Below are 23,163 nucleotides of genomic sequence, written 5' to 3' on the forward strand. Positions count from 1 at the left end.
GAAATGATTGGGCCACGTGGCACTCCGTTAGTTTTGTGTTTTTTTTAACAGAAAGTTAACAGAGGGACCAATACCAATATTTTTACAAAGTGCAAGGGCCAATTCCAAACAAAAAAAAGTGCAGGGACCAATGCCAAAATCTGATGAAAGTGCAGGGACCAATAACACATTAAACCTTAATTTTATTAGGTCTGCAGCAACTTAACATAATAATTTCCCTAAAAAATGCTGCATTAAGTTAGCAGCAATTTAACCTAAATTTAAATTATTCTAAATCAAATATGCTTATATATGTGTCTGTGCAAATGACCTTAACCCGGGCAACGCCGGGTCTCTAACCTAGTTCAAATTATACAATTCAAACGAGGGTAAAATTTTGGAGGCATACGGAGTGATGAGCAGGGTGGAAAAAGAAATTATCTTTTTCAAACTCTAATATATCTCTAGACCCAAGAGGCCCAAGCCCAACCACCGTCGGGATCATTTCCAGTCAGGTAGATCTCATCTCCGACGTGTCTCCCAAATCTCATCACGTCAATGGCAATGATCACCGCAACACTCTTTCATTGATCTTCCTCACTCTTTTTCTTCTTCAAATCACATGCTAACTTTTTCAAAATCGATCGTAATCAAAGAAAACGCTGAACAATTTCTACACAAACAAGATGGCTGATGTCGCCTCAAACACAATGGTACACATATCATACCATAACCGTTTTCTGTTACACTGAAATTACTTGCTGAATTCGCATTTCGAATTTCATTGAATATTTGTTTGTGTGCAGAGTCCTTCTAGTGCATTTGATCTAGGAGCATTCGTTGGTGATTTAACCATTGAAGAAGATCTAAACGGGTTAATATACTCTCTTCTACTATTGCAGTTCCAAATTACAATCTGTTTTAGTTAATTGTTATCTATGCGATGAAGAATGTTAATTTTAGATGTTTTGCTTAAATTAATTTTGCAGTGATGATATATCGTTAGATGGACTTCAACAGGAGCTTGAGGAATGTAAGAATGATGAAGTGAGTTATTTAATTCAACTTAGTTCTTGTGTTGTAACACTGCTATTTTAGATTCCGATGAAATTGCATAGTTGATCTCAGCATAATGTTTTATATCAATATTTTTGGTTGTGGCTTTGTAAGGTTCCGATGTCTCATACGAGTTGTGCGCGATTCTTAAGAAAAGGATTAGTTGTGTTGATTTCAACGGTAGAATGAGTTTTATTTACTAAAACTTCCTTATTAGTTGTAGTTAATAGAGAAGTTATGTGAGTTGAAATACAATGAATAAGTGTATATTAGTGGAAACAAATAATCAATGTTTCATTGGTATTAACCCACTTGGGTTGACCTGGTGGTGTTGGCTTGGGACCTTGGAGTGTGCTCCTACTCAAGGTGCTAGTTTAGCTTCTTCAAAAAAAAAAAAAAAAATCATTGGTATTCTGAAGTGGCAATTAACTTGGAGATAGAGAAATATTGCAAATGAGACACTTATAATGAGATGAGGGAGGACCTATTTACCAAAATGATTATTAACCGCGTATATGAGAACAATTCGATATAATCCAATAATCAATAGGAGACCTTGCTTGTCGGTTTTGTTTCTCAATTGAAGAGTTTGGTGTACTGGGCAATGATTTCAATACAAGTTATAAACACTCAAAATAATTCTTCAATTGGAGGCAATTGCACCAATTAACTTCACTTTAAGCATGTTTACTTTTTTTATATTCTTCTTATTGGCTTCATTTAAGGTTACATTTTATGAACAATTGTATGTTCTTTATGTGCATAGTCAAAGGTCACAATCACATTCTCCATCTTTTTGTTGTCCTTGCCTTTCAATTATACTTCTAGCTAGAAATACACCACACATATGTAAGTTATTAAGTTGTTGTTCTCTGTGTAGGTTGTTGCAAATATACTATCTAAAGGTCCAAAACTTAGAGATTATACTAAGGGAGTTGAGAATGATTTGCGTAAAGTGGAGTTGGATTCAATTCAGGTTTGTTTATAATACTGTGAGCATTAAATAGCCACGCCATTTTGTTTCTTCTTTGCTAGATTTGATGACTAGTAAGCTTCTGTCTTTACTGTCTGCTTGTAGCGATGATCGTACATGTAGGCTTGCTTTTGTCGATCGTTGCTGACAATATGCTAATCAACTGATTTTACAACTCTGCCATTTATTGCAGGATTATATTAAAGAGAGTGATAATCTAGTCTCTCTTCATGACCAAATTCATGATTGTGATAATATCTTATCACATATGGAAACTCTGCTAAGTGGATTTCAGGTATGTTGGTCTTTTGAGCAAATTGAAAAAGATTGCATTTATGAGCATCTGTACCGATCAAAAGCAGAACCACCCAACCAGTTCTTAGTTAGTCAATAATATCCTTTAAAAATGGTGGTAAATGTGTTTTCCTGATTTTCGGACAAGACAGATAATGAAAGTATTTTACATTTGGAGTGGCACCACAATCTCTACAATTTTTGTTTATTCTAAAGCTTGAATGTGACATTTCTACTTTGTTTAGCTTTTAGAAGTATTATTTTCCCCTTGCAACAATGCAACAATGAAGTGTCTATTTACCACCTTTAAGGATCTGTTAGTATATGTCAAACAAATGCTACAATTATATTCGTTTATTCGATCATTTAAAGGACTTCTCAAGCTATTTGAATTTCAGTTTCTATGTTGATTTTGAATATTAAAGCACGGAATTTTAATTTTATTTACCAGGCTGAGATTGGTTCCATAAGTTCAGACATTAAAATTCTGCAAGAGAAGTCTATGGATATGGGTTTGAGGCTTAAGAATCGCAAGGTATTGCCATTTTATATAAACAATCTAAGAGTTCAAAGACATTTATAATTGTAGCACCTTTTGGCGTAATATTAATTGATTATCAGTTTGTTCTGGAAATCAAATTGCATCAAAAGGCTGTTTACATTTTGAGAATTAGCTTAGTTCATTAATATTTCTTTAATGGTTGGACTTCTATTCATGTTTGGATGAGGGGTATATTAGTTTCCCCTACTACCCAGCGAATTAAGTTTTTCTGTCTTTTGCCTGCATGTGTTATATGTAGTATGTAGTATAATTGGTCTTGTTTTTTTCTCTCAATAGGTGGCTGAATCCAAGCTGGCTAAGTTTGTGGAAGACATTATTATCCCTCCGAGAATGGTGGACATCCTTGTTGATGGAGAGGTATTATGCTTTCTCTGTAATCTACTTCTCTCCTCTCCAATAATGTTTTATTAATTTCTTTTTGTGGTAGTGTGCAAAACACATTTAATATTTCTAGTGTTGAGACTTGAGAGTCCGGCATTGACTAGAGATAGGGCCTAGGTAGTACTTATAAGGTTTGGTCAATCTTCACCTTATAAGTCAGTTTTGTGGGTTGACCTAGTCCCTACGTCCTGAATTTAAGGTATTGTTTGCTTCTTATTTTCTACATTTTTACCAGCTGTCCAGGCTTTGAAACAAGGGATCTGGTATCTCTAATATATGTTTTCTAATACTTTGGTTTTTTAGCTAATATTTGAAAATAGACATACATAACAAATATTGCAGTGCTGGTGTTGAGAAGGTCTGCAGCCTGCACACAACATTATAAACACTGGTCATTTATTATCTAAGATCATGGCATTTGTAAACTAGTGTCTTGGCTTGGGTCCTTAGAGAATCAACTAAAAAGAGTCTAGCTCTTCTGGTTTTGATCATGTTTTTTTCAGAAGTCTCTTGTTTGATTTTGTTTAGGCATAATAATAGTATAGTACTTAGATTGACAGTTTTATTGTTGCTGGTTTGATGTCTCTTCTTGGTCTTCTTTGGCATTTTAAGCTACAGTTGACATGCTTTTACATCGAGGTGTACTTTTCATACTTCATGTACACCACCCAATACTTGACATGCATGCTGCTCTGCATTACTTCTCCTACTAGTATATTCCCTTCTAGTTAGATTTCTTTCTCACTTTGGATGCTTTTCAGGTCAATGAGGAATACATGAGAACTCTTGAGATTCTAAGTAAGAAACTGAAGTTTGTAGAAGTGGACACAATGGTTAAAGCTTCGAAAGCTCTAAAAGATGTTCAACCTGAGCTTGAAAAGCTCAGGCAGAAAGCAGTCTCAAAGGTTGTCTACATCAATAACAGTATTAGTATGGAATTTTGTTTTTGTTTATAATTTAATGCAGAAATTTTCTTTTATTCTGTGAGCTGTTTATCAAAGAAACAAATATCCATATCATCTGTTATCCATCCATCTGCAGGTATTTGACTTCATTGTTCAGAAACTATATGCATTGAGAAAACCCAAAACAAATATCCAAATACTTCAACAAAGTGTCCTTTTAAAGTACAAGTGAGTTTCTTAATTAATTTTTAGAATGCTATAGCTTGATGGATTGGTATGCTATGAATTCTGAATTCCTATTGACAAGGTTCCTCTAGCAATTAGTTTTATCTACTAGACAACATGCCCATGTTTGCTGGTGTTGAGTTTTTTCAATATACATTTTTATAAATGTATTTCTCTTGAGTATTAAATTGTTTCATGCACAAATCTATTCATTGCTATTTTGACTGGATATTACTTTTTAAATATATTTTTAACAACATTGTATTGAGCCTTGAATGTACAATTTTATCTAAATCATCACAAATTGTGCTTATATACAGATCGATCTGTAGAATTTTGTTATTGAACTACTATTGAAGGATTTCTTATTTTAAATGTTTTATTTGTCGTCATTTGCATTTGAGCTGCTAACAAGAGAACTAGTGAAGGATCTGACATGCACCATTGCATACCTCCTTTCGTTAACCACCTTTAAATTGTGAAAACGTTTTCGTTATTTTTGTAACTTTGGGTGCTTTATGAAACTAACAAATAGAAATGTAAAAGTGTAGGTATGTTGTTAACTTTCTCAAGGAACATGGCAAAGAAGTATATAATGAAGTTCGTGCAGCTTATATTGATACAATGAACAAGGTAAATGCTAAAAATCAGAATTTTCCATTAATATTTTTATTGATCAAAATGTTATCCTAAATAATGCTATGAGGATGGAAAATGTTTGTTTGTTTTCACATTTTGTTTAAATTTCTTGCTCGAAAGCATCTTTCTAGAAAATAAACTTCACATTAGCATCTCAGCCCATATGCCAGCAAAGTTGTTTTCAAAAAAAAATATACGTTTACAATTTCAAAGAAGCTAAAGCTTACTATAAAAGACTTGGAGCCTGTTGGCAAAAAGCTAGTTTTATATGATTATGTATTCAATCAAAGTGTAGGTTCAATATAGAAAAAAAATCCCCCACTAAAAATGCATTTCCCCCGAAGTGAAGTTTATAGCGAGGTGTGAATGGTAGCATCTAAAAATCTTTGGTAGCTTTGAGTTGGCCTGACTTACTTTCATTCTATGTTAATTTGCTGGCTTTCACGGTTAATGATGAACCACATGGAAGACTTTTATTTTCGTTGTAATATGTATGAGCTGAGTGGGCTGGGCCAATCACTGATCCATGTTACAATTATCAATTTTTAGCAACTATTCCAATATTTAGACATATAGATATTGAGTGAAATGGATATAATGAATTTGAAAATTATTTGATGAAGTATCCATATGCTCCTCTATATGTGCAGGTTCTTAGTGCTCATTTCCGTGCTTACATACAAGCATTGGAGAAACTGCAATTGGATATAGCAACATCCTATGATTTAATTGGTGTAGAGACAAGAAGCAACAGCGGTCTTTTTGCAACAGCATGGCAACCGCTAAAGAATCGATCTGCTGTTTTTGCTCTTGGGGATAGGATTAATATATTGAAGGTATGACTCAACCTAGGAAAAAGGGAAAAACTATGCATATTATCCTTTTGTTTTATAATACTATCTGAATTGACCGAGGAGTCCATGTATTTCTTTCCATTGGTGTCAGTAGTTCATTTTGAGCAGTGAAGGTTAGTCAAGACTAGGATAATAATTGTGTGATGAGAAAGAAAACTTTTTTTTTTTCAGCAGAATTATATTTCCTGCCCCTAGGGATCTGTTGCTGGTTTAAAAATTTATTTTATTTATGATACTTTGAATTATTTGCTTTAGGAAATGATTGAAATTTCTTAGAGAGCCTTTGCTATATACTTTTTATTTGTGAAAGTTATATTTTGTGGTCCCTGGTATTGTTAATGTGACTGGATTTGACTCCTCTAAAGAAAGAGATGCACTTTAGAGGATAAAAGTTTAAATTATAAACGATGATTGATAGGTTAACAATTAAGATATCAACAATTTCATAATTTATTATATATGTGTATGTATTTTATATTTTATCACAATTTCAACTGTTGATTCTTCAATGGAAGGTTATTTTTACACTCTTCACTTGCGAGGAGCCAAACTCAATCAAAATTTATACAATCATGAGATGACTCTGATCTGCAGAGATTGTGTAGTCATTGGGTTATGGCCTTAAGATTTGACATTATTTCAGGAAATTGATGAACCGGCATTGATTCCTCATATAGCTGAAGCCAGCTCTATTAAATATCCATATGAAGTTCTGTTCAGGAGCTTGCAGAAGCTGCTTATGGATACTGCTACTTCAGAGTACACTCCAGCTTGCTATGGCACTTAATATTGTCTTACAAAATCCTTCTGTGCATAAAAACCCTAGTTAAATACATGTTGACATTATTTCCTTGCATCTGCAGATATAATTTCTGTGAGGATTTTTATGGGGAACAACATATGTTCTATGAAATTTTTTCAGGTATTGTGATGGAGTTCTTAAATTTTGTGGAGTGTTTGCAGTCATTGTCCAATAGACTAAAGAATTTCTTTAGCTTATTGATATTTAAAATGAACTTTGTTAGATTCGGTTTTACATTGCTACTCTGTAGATTGCAAAATTTAAACTATGCCAACATGGGAACAAAAAATGGTAGAGTTGATTTGTTATAGATCATAGCTTATGTATGAAATTTGTAATTTTTGCACATATTTTGTTTTATTGCTGAACTAAATAAACATTAGCATTTAATATAATCAATAATGGCATGGTAACGAAAGCCATTTTCAGCAATTTTTTATTGGGAAATGCTAATGAGTTCCCTAAGGGCACTCTTTAAGAGTTTGAAGTAGTGAGTTTTTATGAAAATATGTGTATTCAGTGCATTGGAAATTGAAATGTTTAACTTTTTAAATAAATGCATTGGAATAACTTATTTAGTATCCTTAAAGAGTTCCCTTGAGTGCCCTAAGAGCATCCACAATGGAGACTTTCATCTTTGAGGTCTTAAATGGGTCCCACATTGACACATCACTTTTTAATAATTTTTTAATAATAGTACCTAATAGGTACTCAACCACTCCAATGGAGATCCTCTAACAAAAGGTCTAATTGGGTCCCACCAATATTATTTATTTAATACACTATCTATTTTAATACACTTTTTAATTATTATTTTAATAAAAAGTAATGCGGGCCCATTTAAGAATGAGGTCTTAATTTAGACCTTACATCTTTTAAGACCCTCACTTTTTTTTTCCACAATGGGGGTGCCTATTAGGTACCAGGTCTTAAATGTTTAAGACTCTCCCATTGTGGATGCTCTAAGGGCACTCGTTAGCAAGACCCTTTTTTATTTTTGTACCTTTTTGGTATATAAACAAACACCACTGTATCATTTTGTCAGTTTTTCATTTTCAGATATGGGTTCAGGTTTTGTATAGGTCAATTGATATGCCTTTTTGGTTTATACAGGTCCTTTTGGTGTCATGGATGAGCATTTCAGTACAATACTTCCAAACTGCTATGATGCTATAGGTCTAATGCTTATGATTCGCATAATACACCAGCATCAGGTAACATTCTGACTTGTAAGAGTGGTTTCAGTCTTCAGTAAGAAGGACAACATATCTAAGTAAAACCACATTGATGCTATTGCGGCCTAAAGAAGGTGTAATGCAAACAAGTGTTTTTCAACAATCCCATCATCTTGTTCCAAGAATTTGATTCATAGCCACCCTCTTGAAATTCCAATGAAAACTGACCCGTTGGTTTTGGGATACAAACCATTTCTTGAGAAATTACCAAAGAATTGAATAATATAACACAAACAGATTTCATTGCACAATTAGAATTTAAATAAGTTCCAATCTGCATTTTATGTTTCAGTTAAAAGTTAAAACCAAACAGTAATGTGAATGTTGGCAAAGATTTGTGCATTTACAAATGTTTTACCTTTCAAACAATTTGAAACTGATATACTTATTTATTTCAGCTCATTATGTCTCGGAGGCGGATTCCATGCTTGGATTCTTATTTAGACAAGGTCAGCTTCCTGGGCAATGCATTCTGCTTAAACAAGATTAGTTTTTCTTGACAGTGTGTTTATTGCTGGTAGATTCTGATATTATACTCAAATGAGCATAATTCATCTAGTCACAAGTAGCCCTACAATTCTTGTAGGGTTCTGAGTCTAGACAGTTATAACATTGAAATTTCTGGGGTATCGGTTAGAGAACTATTTGACTGCTTAGCTGGAACTTAAATCGATTTGAAATAATTGAATCTGTACAACCAACATACATGGGAAACATAGTTAGAATCCTCAAGATTGGGAGCAGCTAGCAGATAATAAGTGATGTCTCGACCCTGCAACCAGCTAGGAGCTAGGTGAAGAAAGAATAGATTTTAGCACTTCATCACCATGAACTAGTGAATAAGCATCTGCTACTCGGTTCTCTTCATGATTAGCTCCGTATAGCTCTTCACCCGATACAAGAAGGCAGTCGAAGTCCCCTCCACTCTTCATTTTATGGGAAACTCACGCATTCTTATACAAACCAGTGCAGACGAAGTAACACGAATATCTCCGGTAGTCAGTCTATTTCCATCAGCCGGCCGGTGGGAGCGAGAAGTTTGGGATATGTCAGGACCCCAAAAATATCTCCTCATTTTGGTCATCAAATTCTGAAGCCGTTCCCTCTCCTTCCTCATTACAGGTTTCATTTTTCACCCAATATGACTAACCTCAACTTTTTATGAGAACATTGGCGAGGGGATTAATTTTTTCTTCACACTTAAAACATTGCCCTCGAGTCCTTCTTGCCATCAACACCTGACATGTTAAATGTCTAGTCCATTTTTGCTCCATGGAAATTCAACCTTTTCCCTCCGTTCTACCTATAAAAGTCATAGATGACTAGGCTCTTACATTTCCTAGACAAGACTTTCTAGATGGCGGGACTCTCTTGGCCTGGGTGTCTGAAGTTTTGTCATATACACTCTCAATTCTCTTACATTTCCCTTAGTCTAATATATTTTATTTACTGTGATATATGAAATCCTTCTATTGTTCAATGACGAAAATGGATAAAACTAGCCTTGAGTCATATTTAAAGCTAATTCATAACTTTGGCAGGTCAATATTTCCCTATGGCCTCGGTTTAAGATGGTATTCGACATGCACCTCAACAGTTTGCGAAATGCAAATGTGAAGACATTGTGGGAAGATGATGTTCATCCTCATTATGTCATGAGGCGTTATGCGGAGTTTACTGCTTCACTTATCCACTTAAACTCTGAGTTTGGGGATGGTCAGGTCAGTATAATAAACCTATCAATCATCCATTCCTTTTTGTAAATTTCTAATGCAATCCATCTGTTTACTAATTGCAGCTTGAACTGAATCTGGAACGACTTAGAATGGCCATTGATGATTTACTTATCAAGCTTGCCAAGAACTTCACAAAGCCAAAACTACAAACGGTGTTTCTTATAAACAATTATGATATGACAATCGCTGTTTTGAAGGTAAGAATCTGCAAGCTGGCTCTTTATTTTTACTTTTATTTTTATTTTGTAGAGCTATATATCTGCACCTAGAAAGTACTTGAACAAAACTCCATTTCAAATTGCTGGTGTGGTTCATGTCAAAATTGATTATCATAGCTTGCTCTATCAATTTTGGAATATCCAGGGTAACTTCAATTTTTGCTCGCATGCTTGATTCCAGGAAGCAGGTCCTGAAGCTGGCAAAATTCAAATGCACTTTGAGGAACTACTGAAGAGCAATACAGCATTATTTGTGGTAATTGCTTTCAATCCTTTCATACCTGGTTTTGTTGCAAATTAAAGTTCGTGTTTAATGGTGCATGCAAAGAGTATACGAGAACAAATTTTTTCAGTTGCTATTTCTTCACATTGTTGGTTAAGAAAAAGTGAAAAATGTTGCCCCTTAGTCGAAATTTAGTTTCTGTTGCCAATTTGCGTTGTGATTGTCATTTAAGACTGAAACTCTTTTTCGGAAATTTTAGTGCTGTCGGTCCTGATCTGAAGGAAATGAATTAGAAATAAGACTAGCTGGCTTAGAGTTCTGTGTTAAATTAAGTGGGGGAGAACTCAAGATACCACTTGCTGATAACAAACTATTCAGAACTATGATCTCCATCTAAAGGAAACAAGTAAATGTGAACTAATGTAATTTTCAAAAAGAAGATGGGTCAGTGTATTCATTGATTATTTCGTGGTGTAACAGACAACTAATTGACTCTCTTGCTCTCATTTGCAATTGCAAAAGTCTTTACTTTTATTTTTCTTTTAATCCTTGCAGGAAGAACTGCTCCAAGAGCATTTTAATGATTTAATCAAGTTTGTCAAGGCCAAAGCCTGTAAGTATAAAGCGATGACACCACTTATAAAAAAAAAAAAAACGACAACACCAATGTCGCATCTTATTTACATTCAATATTTGCTAAACTATGGGCTTGATTGCATGAAATTTATCAGCTGAGGACCCAACATCGAGTCCTGATAAACCTATAACTGTTGCGGAAGTGGAGCCACTGGTGAAGGATTTTGCAAGTAGGTGGAAGGCGGCAATAGAGTTGATGCACAAAGATGTCATCACATCTTTCAGCAATTTTTTGTGCGGTATGGAGATCTTAAGAGCTGCATTGACCCAATTGCTACTTTACTATACGAGACTCTCTGATTCCATCAAGAGGATCCCTGGTGGGTCTGCATTGAACAAGGATCTTGTTTCCATATCTTCAATCATGTATGAGATTAGGAAATATTCGAGGACTTTCTAATTTATTGAAGAAGTCATAGTTATCTGTTGGATCTAATTCCAAATCCATAATATCCAATGTATGTTTTGTAAAAAAAACATTTTTGGACTAAGATTTTTTGCTCGTTTTGGGTACATCTATAGTTACCGAATTGGCATTGTTGAAGAATGGTGAATGCTTCAGTTGTAGTTAGATAGAGATGCAACAAATATCAAGTCCATGGAATTATACAGAATGCAAATACGGGATGATACTGCACTGTTTTTGTAATGTAATTTTTAATTTGGGTAGAGATTTTTATTTTACTTTTTTCCTGTTGAGCATGGCATTCCAGCAACTAAGATCTTAGGGATGATATTCATGTTTGTTTGCTTTGCTTATCTTAACAGCAACCACAATTTAATAAATTGATTTGGATTGGCTTACTCGAATTAGTGAACCAAATGAATATTTGGTTCATTTAAATTGCGAATCATTTTCAGCCAACCAAACCTCGTAATCATGGTATAATACACCCCTAAAAAAGAGAATCCTAATGAATAATAATCGTAACATCATATAAATGGGCGTACAAGGGAACAAAATTATCCAGATAAAACATACAGTGGGTTTAAACTCATGATAAGGTTGTCATATCAACCAATCAAAATGCTTTAACCATTACATTCGTCAGGTCCTTAAACTAGTGTAAGCAGCTTTGGTGTCACTTACATACAATATTATTTTCTCACAATTAGGTGTAAATTTTTAGACATTACCATTAAATATCAATCAAACTTATGTTTTTTCTGGGGATGTCAATGTCTTCCCATGAATGCAGATTCCCGTGGAGAGTGCCCCATCTGAGGTACTACAAGCGGAGAATTTTTCCTTGCGGGGATGAAAACAGGGAGAACGTCCCTGCTTCGAAGGGTTCACGTCCTCGAACAGTTTACTAAAATAATCTCTCTATGTATATAGTTAAGTATTTTGCATTTATATTTATTTGTAATTTGACGATAAATACGTATAAACTTCATTTATATATACGTGTGTGTGATGTTTATTATCATTACTAAAAACCACCACCTCATCAAGCTCGTAGAATTGTTGTTGAAAAAAACGGACAACCTCAACTTGAGCACTTGGAACATCTTTAACTCATGTGTACTCCACACGCAACGCCAAAATAGAATCCATCATGGCCCACAACTTCGCGCAAGAGAGAAAGTAGGTTTTATTTGTAGAATTCTGCTCTTTGCCCAACAGAAATTGTTCGCTCCCAACTGAAAATACAAAATCACCCCTACGTGAGTTAACTCACGCTAGTGTAAATATCTACGTGAGTTAACTCACGCTAGTTCTTTTTCAAAAAAAAAAAAAATCTCACGCTAGTTTTAACTCACGTTAGTTTTAAACAATCAAAATACAAGTCTTACCAACCACACTGTGTATGTCCAAGTGAATGAAAGTGACTAAGAACGAGGGATAAAGGTTTTGGTCATTGGTGGTGCTTTACTGTTGCCCTCTGTTATACGTGTAGGAGACCAATATTTATTGCTATCGAATTTATACAATTGAAGGTCAATTGGAGAGCTCAAATTCTGATTGTTTAAAAGGAATGGCCCATGTCAATTGAAGGAGATGAAATCAGAATTATATTTGAGAGCTTACAAACATGTTGGTAGTTTTGTAGGGCACCTCTGTGAATTTTAAATTAATGAAAGGAACATAAGTTGCTGTTGAATCCATATGAATGAAGAAACTTTTGTATCTGATCTTCTACCTCCCAAAAATGACTAGCATCCTAAAAATGCTATTTTATGTCAGAATAAGAAAAGAATAATTACATCCATTTTAGGATTAAATAGTTTTTTAGGTTATTTTTGCTTTTATACCTCAGAGACAACATTTGATGACCTTTACCCAGGCACGGATCCAGGCTATACTAAATGGGGTCACTTGACCCCACTTCTTCAAAAAAATTGTAACTACAAACTAGTGATTATAATGTATTGCCCCCTCTTCAAATTTTGCTTTGACCCCACGAAGATCATTAATTGAAATTTTATTAGATTGATTAATTTAAAGTATGAGTATTGCTAACAAAATCCTTAAGGGTGTGTTTGGTTTAGAAGAGAAGTTGTGAAGAGAGATGTATGTAAGAGAGAGTATGAGAAGAGAGAAAAAGGTGAGAAATAGAGTAGATTTGATGGGTTGTTTGATAGAAGAGAAAGATGAAAGAAATAGAGAAGAGAGAAGTGTTGATAATAACAAAAAATACAAAAATACCCTTGAGATAAAAAATCTCACATTAAAATGATTTAATTAATTCAATTACTTTATTTAATTATGAGCAGGTTAAATAATTGGAATAATTTAACAAATTATTACTCCCTCCGTCCCAATTTATTTGACCTCTTGACTCATTTCACACATATTAAGAAAAATGTATAAATAAAGGGGAAAGTGGAATATATTGTATTGGGAATGATAAAAGTAGTATTATTTAGTGTTATATTGTATTGGGAATGATGAAAGTTGTATTGAAAATTGAAATGGGTCAGTTATTTTGGGACACTTTTTTTTAGAAAATGGGTCAGTTATTCCGGGATGGAGGGAGTATATTTTACTTATTTTTATTATTTTATTATTAATTGATTTAAGTAATTAAATATTTTAATTTTATTAGACCAACTCAACAAATTCCCCTTTCCTAAAAAAAGAAACCACGAGTAAAAAATTTAAACTCATCTCTAGTTTTAATTTCTGATTCACACACCCATTTGGTTGTTCCACTTCATCATCTCCATTTACATATTAATTGAAAAACCCTCCTGCACAATTTAGACTCAGCTTTTGTCAAAAAGAAAAAGAAAAATAACCTTCTCATGTTCATCTTATAAAATATAGCTTGTGATTTTCATTTTTAGAGAAGAAAAAGTTCAATAATTCCAATCACATCACCTTCATCACAATACCTTTCTCCATATACACAGATCCACCTTTACAGCTGAGTTTGAATGTGATAAAAAACAAAACTAGGTAGAAGACAAGGGCATAATGGGAATAACATCCAAAACTTGCATCTCTTCCCTCTTTCTTCGCACATGAGAGAAGAAGAAAAAAAACGTGGGACCCATAGGCTTTTTATCTGTCGCACCAGTTTCTCTTCTGCACCAAACGATAGAAAGAGTACACTTCTCCCCTTATTCTCTCTACTCTATTTCTCTCTTTCCTATTTCATGCCTACCAAACAGACCATAAGGGCCTTGTTTAAGGAACCCTCAAAAGAAAATTGTCTTGAAAATATAAGTCAAACACATGTAAAAGTCATAATTATAAATTTTTCAATGTAAAAGTTACTATTTTAGGATGCTTAAACAATGTCCTAAAATATAAAAAATAAATTTTTATCAATTGTTTAGTCACATACAGAGAATAATATATTTGAAAGTGTATAAAGACATATGGAGAGAAGCTATATTTTTTAAATGTTAAGTTGTCTTCAATTTTGAAGAAATAATGCTGTAAATTTTTTGAGCTTAGTTATAGTTGTGTCATCATTTAAACGATTATATATGTATTCATACATTTTTTTTAGGGAATATATGTATGGGATTTGCTAGAACACACCCACTAGTTTTTATGTGGGAGTGTTTTAGCAAAGCTACACCTTAGGGTGTATTTAACCACTTTTTAGTTATTCACTTGCTAAAATACTCCTTCTAAAAAGTAAGTGGGTGTATCATAGCAAACCCCTGTAGGATTTGCTAGAACACACCCACTTGTTTTTGTTAGAAGTGTGTTATAGCAACATACACCTTAAGGTGTATTTATTAACTTTTTAGTTATAACTTGCTAAAACACTCCCACATAAAAACTAGTGGGTGTGTTCTAGCAAACCCCTATATGTATTCATACATGTTTTGTCTAAATATAATTTATAATAAAATTTTCAACAAAAATATATTTATCATAAATGACCTTGACCCCACATGTTGAGATTTCTGGATCCGTCACTGCCTTTACCCTTGTAGAAAAATTGAAGCTGAAGTATCCAAAAGGTAGTCATTAGCTAGCAGCTTGGAAGATGTTGGTTGGAGTCATGGTTGTTGTATACTTCTTGTATCAGCAAAAGGGGGTGCCTTGGAGTCATTGTTTGGAAATTAAAACTAGCGTGAGTTAACTCAAGTGGAAATTAAAACTAGTGTGAGTTAACTCACGTAGAGATTTACACTAACGTGAGTTAACTCACGTAGTGTGAGTTAAGTCACGCAGCGTGAAGTCAAGATTACCAAAAGGCATTGACACATTAGAACTTTGATATCCTCAAGAATAACCTCAATCATGAGGTCAAGATTACCAAAAGACCTGCTTACTCCATCCTTTCAGGACACCTTTCAGTGCTTTCAACTTCTCTTTAAGGATGAAGGTCATTCATCCAGAGGGATTCAAAGTGGGCCAACTCTCAATGACCACCTTCAAGAGGTTGTTTTGGGTGACCCGAAAAATTATTAAACCTAAAAGGCATAGGACCACCAATTGGGAAGAATAGCTCAACACCATAGGACGATGATCGGAGCCATCCCAAGAAAGTGTCCATTGACTAGCTAGCCCCCTAATATGTACTCCCTCTGTTCATTTTTAAGTTTATTTTTAGAAAATTAACACCAAAATAGCGATGTGTGTTTTTGCACATTTTCTTCTCATTATACCCTCATTTTAATCCACCAATAAATTCCTATTTCACACACTTTATATTTCCAATAAATTTAATATGTTATGTTTCTCCCGTAACAAATAATTATTATCTTTTTCTCCAACAAATTCCTATTTTTTTGCGCACTCTCTCTCATAACAAACAATTGTCAATTTTCTAAATATTGTGCACATCTTTTTAATTATTGTAAGTCAATATAAAAATTATTTCAACTTCACGTTTATCAAAAGCTAAGAAAAAATTAACTTTCTTCCAACTCCTTTAATCAAAGTTAAGGCTTCAACTAATGCTTGAGTCACACTTGAAATTTTTAACAATTGTTACTCATCTTATTTATAGAATTTTAACTCTTCTTGAAACCATTGTTTGGAACAAAATTTTGTTTAAATTTGAAGATAACAAGAAACAAAAAACTTTGTTTAAAAAAAACTTTAATTTTCCAAATAGATAACATTAATTAGTTTTACTGAAAAAGATAAAAGTAATTGACAAAGGGTATAATTGACAAATCATACCCTTAAAATACAAAAAAGACAGTTAAATAGGAACGAAAAATTCACCCTAAAAAGACACTTAAAAAGGAACGGAGGGAGTATGATATTTTGATCTAAATAAAAAAAAAGATTTAACTTCTATGCACCGGCGATATAAAATATTTTTACACATGCAACCAATCAAATCACGACACGAAGATTTTTGTTGAGATATTTTATGAATTAACCCGTAAAGAATCACTTTTCAACAAATACAAATTCTCTTTGATTGATTTATGTGACCCACATAAAATTGTGAGAGTCATGTTAATTTTAACCGGTCAAAAGAAAATGTGTTGCTACCCGTGATCATAGCTCAGTTGGTAGGACAATGCATTATTATATGCAGAGACCGGGGTTCGAACCCCGGACATCCCACTTATTCACCTTATAAGGTGAATTCTAGCCACTAGACTACCTGACAAAAAAAATAAAATTTGATTGGATGCATATGTAAAAAAAATAATATACAATCGTCGATGTGTATAAATTAATATCATAATTTATCATAATTTTTTTTATTATATTTGATTGGATGCATATGTAAAAAAAATAATATACAATCGTCGATGTGTATAAATTAATATCATAATTTTTTTTATTATATACTTATAATTAAGAAGTATCAATTATCCTCTAAAAAGATATCAATTTTTTTCCTTTCAAAAAAAATAATATTATTTATTTTTTTGGTCAAGATTAATATTATTTTTTTACTATTGCACCAATTATTATTTTTGAAACGTATCAAGTATAATAATATGTTTTTGGAGAAAAAAAAAGGTTAATTGGGTGCCGTAAACCTAATCCTGAGTTTCGGACAACACCCTTAAAACCCTAAATCCTGCCCATTACCAAATCGTCCAATATAAAATACTCCCCCGTCAAATTGTTTCCTTCTCTACCAAAAAAATTATTAATATTTTTTTTTAAAAAAATTATCCCTTTCAGAGAGAGATTCTTCATCGTCCTTACCCTCCGTACTAAATGGAAGACACCACCAACAACAACAATCAAGTGACCTCATTGTTCGAGCAACAAAGCACCGTTAACGTCACTCCTGAACTTAACGGAACCACCACTGATGGGTCCCACCACTCCGTTACGGAGAACAAGAAGAAGCGTGGTAGGCCCAGAAAGTACGAGTCTCCCGAGGAAGCTATCGCCGGAAGAAAAGCCATCGCCGCTAGAAAAGCCGCCGCCGCCGCTGCAGCTGCTGCTAATGCTACCGCTACCGCTACCGCTACGACGTCGTTTTCGTCTCCTAACTTCAACAAACCTAAAAAGTTTCATTCCTCTTCTCTAGGTCCGTTTTTTTTTTTTTAACCTAATTTTTTATTTTTAGAACATTGTGTTTTGTGACTTATTAGTAACTTAAACTAAGTGCATGCATGTTGATTTAATTATTGAATTTGAATTTAATGTTTTTGCTGTTGCAGGGAATTCAAGAGAGGGTTTCAATATCCACTTTGTTACTGTTGCTCCTGGTGAGGTATGCATTGTTCCTGGTCCTTTTATTTACTTTTTTTTCTTTTTTTTTGCTCGATCTGGTAAATTTTCGAAAAAGTTTAATGGTCATACACCGTCACACCGTAAATTAGTTTTATATCTACATAATAGAAACCCTAAATTTTTTTTCCATGTCATATTGATTTTATAATGTACTCCATCCGGCAGTAAAAATGTATGCATGTAGTTGGTGGACCAAGTACATGTACTTTTTTTTTTTTTTTTTTGCTTATATTTGAGTTCAGAGGGAGTTAGTTACAAAAGGGCATGTATATTGGAGGTAGATAGGTTTGAATGTGAACAGAAAAGTACATGCATTTGATGGGTGGACCAAGTACATGTACTTTATTGCTATATTTAAGGACGGAGCGAGTAGTTATATGAGTGAGGCGATGTGGTAGAATAATTGATTTTCATTGGATGTTGGTGTGAAACTAATTGATACTGATAGTGAGTATCATTTAAATCCGTTTTCAAATTAGGAAGTTTTTGGTGACCTGAGCTCATTCGTTTACCATCATAATTGCAATCCCAAATGTTTTGATTAATACACGTATATCTACTAAAAGAGAGTACTGATGAATGAGCTTGCATCAGAATCTCAATCAAGTTTAATGTGTGTCCGTACCACTTATGATAGAGATTATGATAGAGATTCAGGTGAGACACAACACGGGTGTGCATCATAGCTTCAACTAACACCTGCCTTAGAAGATATGGAAATATCTTACAATAAATTCATATTGTTTGAGTATTTTGGATTATCTCATAGAATTAATTTCATATCTCGAAGTATCTAGATCACCTCTTAAGATTAATAGTTTTTGTATATGTATTGGTGTAAATAAAGGTCATTGTTTAGTCTTTTTGTATCATCAAATTACAACTAATCATAATCATAATTTTATTTATTTAATTTTACTCTTCCCCTTTGTCTAAAACTCTACAACTTCAAAAACCTGAATGAGCAATGAGATATGAACTGACAGAGTCATAGAGTAATATGTCTTCATTTATCTTTTGCATCTTACCATTATGATATACACTTATTTAGAAAGCTTGAACTTTCTTTTCATCTGTTATTTGGACATTTTTTTTTTTTTTTGGATTTGGATCCTCTCCTTACCCTCATTCTCTCCTTCTCCCTCCCTCACAAGTTGTATCTATCTATATTTTAGAGAGAAGATCAAGAGAGAGAGAAAATAAAAAAAAAGAAGATCAAGAGAGAGGTAGACACAAATTTGAGAAGGAGGGAAAAGGAGAGAATGAGGAGAGGATCCAAATTGGTTTTCTTTAGCTGATGAATTTGGACATGTTTTTTTAGCTGATGAATGTGAACATGTTTAGTTCACCGTTTGCTTAATGTTATTAAATTTGTCGGCTTTCTTTTTCTATCTGTAGTACTTCCCTAATTGTTTCTGCACCCGTTCAATAGGATATTGGCCAAAATATTATGATGCTCATGCAAAAAAATAGTAGGTGTGAGATGTGCATTCTGTCTGCTTCTGGTTCCATCTCTAGTGCCACTCTTCGTCAGCCAGCAACCTCCGGAGGCAATATTACTTACGAGGTAAAAAGATACTCTTTTTCCTCATGTGATTTATGTTTTATTTTGATCTCTATACTTCCAGCAACCTTCTAAAGGAAATGGGATTTTACTGCCCTTAGGTAAAAATATGATCTTAGAGTATCAGAATAAAACAGTGGCAATATCCTGTCCTCTTTACTTTAATTAAATATTGTGTTTATTTAAGATTTTTCTCTTACTGTTGTCTCTCATGTGATTACAACTTACAAATTTGAAGTCATCTTTAGTAGTTTTATTGGAGGGACAGACGCTCTATAATTACTTTCACCCCATACTCTTCCAAAACTGTCTTCCATTTATTTACTTGTTTCTCAGATAAAGCTGTAAGAAAACATAGGATTTGTTTCTCCAGTAAAGTTGTAAGAAAACATAGGATTTTAAATGTAAGGATACAAATTAGAATGAATATTTGTAAAGAAATGCAAGCAATGCAAATTATTGTGTACATATCTCGCTTGTCGAAAAAAGAAAAAAATAATCTCTTGCACAGTCGCACTTCCCTACTTTTTAAGTTTTAGCCTTCAGTCTTCAATCACCACCAAGAGTGCAAACTCAGAGGTTCCTTTTTAAAAAATGTGTCTATATGTAGATTATTATGACTACTTTATTCAGTGTTAATTTGTGTCTTTTGACTCAAGGGGAACCTTCACACAGTGGTTGAAATTGTTACAGTGTTACTGTTAGGCGGTGTTGTCAATGGCGGAAAGCCAAAATTTCGACATACTAGCCGATAAATGGCGCTGTGGTGCCGCCATCCTTCACGAATTGGCCATGGTGCCGCTGTGGCCGATATTTGACAGCACTGCTGGTAGGTCAGTAGTTTGGGTTTGAGTCGTGAAATTAGCCTCATGTAAGTGTAAGGTAAGACCTCCCAAAATAGCCTACTATGGGTTTGACCATTTTTTAGACCATGCCACAATGTGAGCTTTGATAACAGTTTTTTTCGTTTTCTTTTTCCACTTGTGGATGAGTCTAATGAATTTACATTAACCTTCATGGTAAAGCTCTTTTCTTGCTAAATGTTAAGAGTTGGCCTTTTCATACGCTTGTATATTGTTGTGAATGTTGAACTATTTTTATTTATGATATCAGGGTCGCTTTGACATAATTTCACTTACTGGATCATATGTCCGTAATGAACTTGATGGTCGTTCTGGTGGTCTCAGTGTATGCTTATCCCATTCTGATGGGCAGCTTGTAGGTGGAAGCATTGCTGGACCCCTTAAGGCCGCCAGTCCGGTTCAGGTAATTTCTAAATATTTATGAATTTTGGTTGAACTTGTGAGGAATCGGGCCCGTGTCTTGCTTCCTTCTTTTGTCTCTATCAACTTATAAGAACATTTTACAAAACTGATCAAGTATACAAATCTTAATTATATTTAATCAAAATTAAAGAAAACTGTAGTCTATAAGTGGCTAAAACTAAAAAGACACAATATCATTATCAGTTAATATTTAGAGTATTTTGATTTCAGTCGAACCAATCCTATTTATGTTGATAGTGTTCAAATTCAGTCATTTCTATGAATGGGGTAGAAAATTCTGAAGCATTTAAATTTCTCACCTAAATCATACTAGACATATTGATGAATGCCTATTTACTAATAATACTTCTTTTCAAAATCAAATATTCTTTTGTGACTGAAACGTCCTCTTTGTGGTAGAAATTAGATAGAAGGGCTAATTATTTGGAGAAAAAAAAATTAATACCTTGTTGATATTCTAAAGGGTCGAATAATTTGAGACAATTTTAATTTATTAATTTAATACATTTCCCTGCCTGGTGAATCTTTACCTCCATTATGATTATATTATATAAGCATGTTTATTGCTTATTTCAACAGATACAACATTCCGTCAACAAAAAAAAAAAAAAAAAACAACAACAAAAGCATTTTCCTAGTTACCCGAATCAACTATGAATAAAATTAATTACAATATTAAACTCTTGCATAAGTTAGTAATTTGATTACCTTAAAATAGTCATAATTCTTATTTTGATAAGGATCAGGGCAGCTTGGTCATCTCTTATTTTGGGACCTGGATAAGATTTTTTTTGTTTAGATTGAACCTCTAAATTTCTACCCCTTCAATGTATCTCCAAACTGAATCCAAAAGTTCTTTATAATGCACTTAGACATTTAAATTAGACACAGGAGTACGTTAGTTTGAGTGTAGGAGACTTGAATCCCCTAAACACGTGGTCCTGTGTTCAATCTTAGGATAAAAATATTAATTTATTCATAATCGTAACTCGTAAGTGAGATTAATTAATATCAAAAAAATTAAAGAAAAATCCTAATAAGTAGAACCCAAATATATGTATTACTTGCAATGCATCATTTTTTTTTTTTTTTAAATTTTTGAATTTCATTATCCTATTTTTCATGTATTTATTCTTTGGCTTATATAAATCAATGCCTGCTATAATTTACAATATGAAATCACTTTGGGTTTAATTCACACAGGTCATTGCTGGCACATTCTCTATTCCCTCCAAGGACCCTGGTGCTGGTATAAAAGGCGATGTTTCTACCAGCAAGTTACCATCGCCAGTTAGTGAACCAGCATCAAATTTAGGTTTCCGCCCAGCAATTAGCTCTTCCAATGGGAATGCAATCCCTGGAAACAAGGAACATCAAGTTATTGGGGGAAGTCATTTCATGCCTCAGCAATATGGTGTAAATGTGGTACCTTTCCATCCCTCGGATTGGGGAAGTCGTCCAGATTCAAGAAATGCTGGCTTTGAACTGATAGGTACGAACTTTCGTGGTTTTTGAAATCCATCACCCCTTCATCCCAAACCAAACATTTCTTTTTATTTTTGTTTTAAAGAGATATGAACAAGAGACTGAGAATGATGTTTTCTGTATGCAGGAAGAACAGGTCACGGAGCAAACCACTCTCCTGAGAATGGAAACTATTCCTGATTAAGATGGCTTTTGGGTTGTGAAAGATTAATCCTCGGTAGTTAGGTTTATTGTATCGCTTTGTAGTAGTTAGTATTTTCTGATTTTGCCTTTTGTAGTATGAGAAATGCTATAGCATCCTTAAATATCAGCTCAAGAGCTCTCCTTCCTACTACTTATGATGGAAAGAGAAGACTAAAGACATGCATATTTAATATTTTTGAAGTTCTCGAGTTCTAATGTATTCTTTTCCCTTTAGAAATTAAATTGTTGTTTTGTGATGAAATTTTGGGAGAATTCTGCATTTCTCTAGTATGTATGCATCAACCATGTGTGAATGAATGCCTTCCTTTTCACCAAAAGTTGGAACACCTGTGGTGGAAGCATCTTTTGTGATGGAGTAGTTGCAAAATTTAAAAAGCATCCATTAATTTAACACAGCATGAAAGCATTCACGTCTATTTAGTTTTCTTCCTTTCATTAACCCACAGTGGTAAATTTTGAAAAAGCATGAAAGCATCCATCCATTAGCATTTAATGTTAATTGCAAATTTTCAATGACTTACATTTCCTTCTGTATTCATTTTTCATCCTTGTTCTCTCTAGAAATCTCCCATTGTTGCAAATCGTTTACCTATCTTTCAAAATCTAAATATCATATAAACCTACAGCAATATCAAACCTGTGGAAAAAGCTTTTGATTTCAATTTTGTAAAGCAAGTATAAAACCGATTGCATCGACAAAAAAAAGTGAGATTAATGTCACTAATAGCAAGGGGATGAGGTAGGCTTGATTGTAAGGAGAAAATCTGAGCAATGACTGGA

At 33.7% G+C, this 23,163-nt stretch overlaps 2 protein-coding genes across 3 annotated transcripts; both read left to right on the forward strand.

The window, feature by feature from the left end:
* Positions 1-528: 528 nt before the first annotated feature.
* On the forward strand, positions 529-11,402 carry POK (Vps52 / Sac2 family). Of its 2 annotated transcripts, none has more exons than XR_015021942.1 (20): positions 529-692; positions 786-853; positions 969-1,026; positions 1,916-2,011; positions 2,202-2,303; positions 2,754-2,837; positions 3,141-3,221; positions 4,007-4,150; positions 4,287-4,378; positions 4,927-5,008; positions 5,665-5,850; positions 6,512-6,627; positions 6,732-6,790; positions 7,784-7,884; positions 8,304-8,354; positions 9,447-9,626; positions 9,704-9,838; positions 10,005-10,115; positions 10,638-10,695; positions 10,814-11,402. XR_015021942.1 is itself a non-coding variant. In XM_085733688.1 (20 exons), exons 1-20 carry the CDS (start codon positions 666-668, stop codon positions 11,116-11,118), a joined length of 2,100 nt encoding a protein of 699 aa, XP_085589814.1. In that variant the 5' UTR covers positions 529-665; the 3' UTR covers positions 11,119-11,402. The 2 variants fall into 2 exon arrangements, 1 of the variants encoding a protein (XP_085589814.1); XM_085733688.1 differs by having other exon boundaries at positions 10,041-10,115.
* A 5,791-nt stretch (positions 11,403-17,193) lies between these two features.
* LOC146957031 (AT-hook motif nuclear-localized protein 14-like) lies at positions 17,194-22,624 on the forward strand. Its single transcript, XM_085733701.1, has 6 exons — positions 17,194-17,638; positions 17,772-17,824; positions 19,277-19,411; positions 20,522-20,674; positions 21,898-22,186; positions 22,307-22,624. Exons 1-6 carry the CDS (start codon positions 17,320-17,322, stop codon positions 22,357-22,359), a joined length of 1,002 nt encoding a protein of 333 aa, XP_085589827.1. The 5' UTR covers positions 17,194-17,319; the 3' UTR covers positions 22,360-22,624.
* Positions 22,625-23,163: the final 539 nt, after the last annotated feature.

The sequence above is a fragment of the Medicago sativa genome, chromosome 1 (genome assembly GCF_051527215.1).
Source record: "Medicago sativa cultivar Bolivia chromosome 1, Bolivia_mono, whole genome shotgun sequence".
Classification (NCBI taxonomy): Eukaryota; Viridiplantae; Streptophyta; class Magnoliopsida; order Fabales; family Fabaceae; genus Medicago; species Medicago sativa.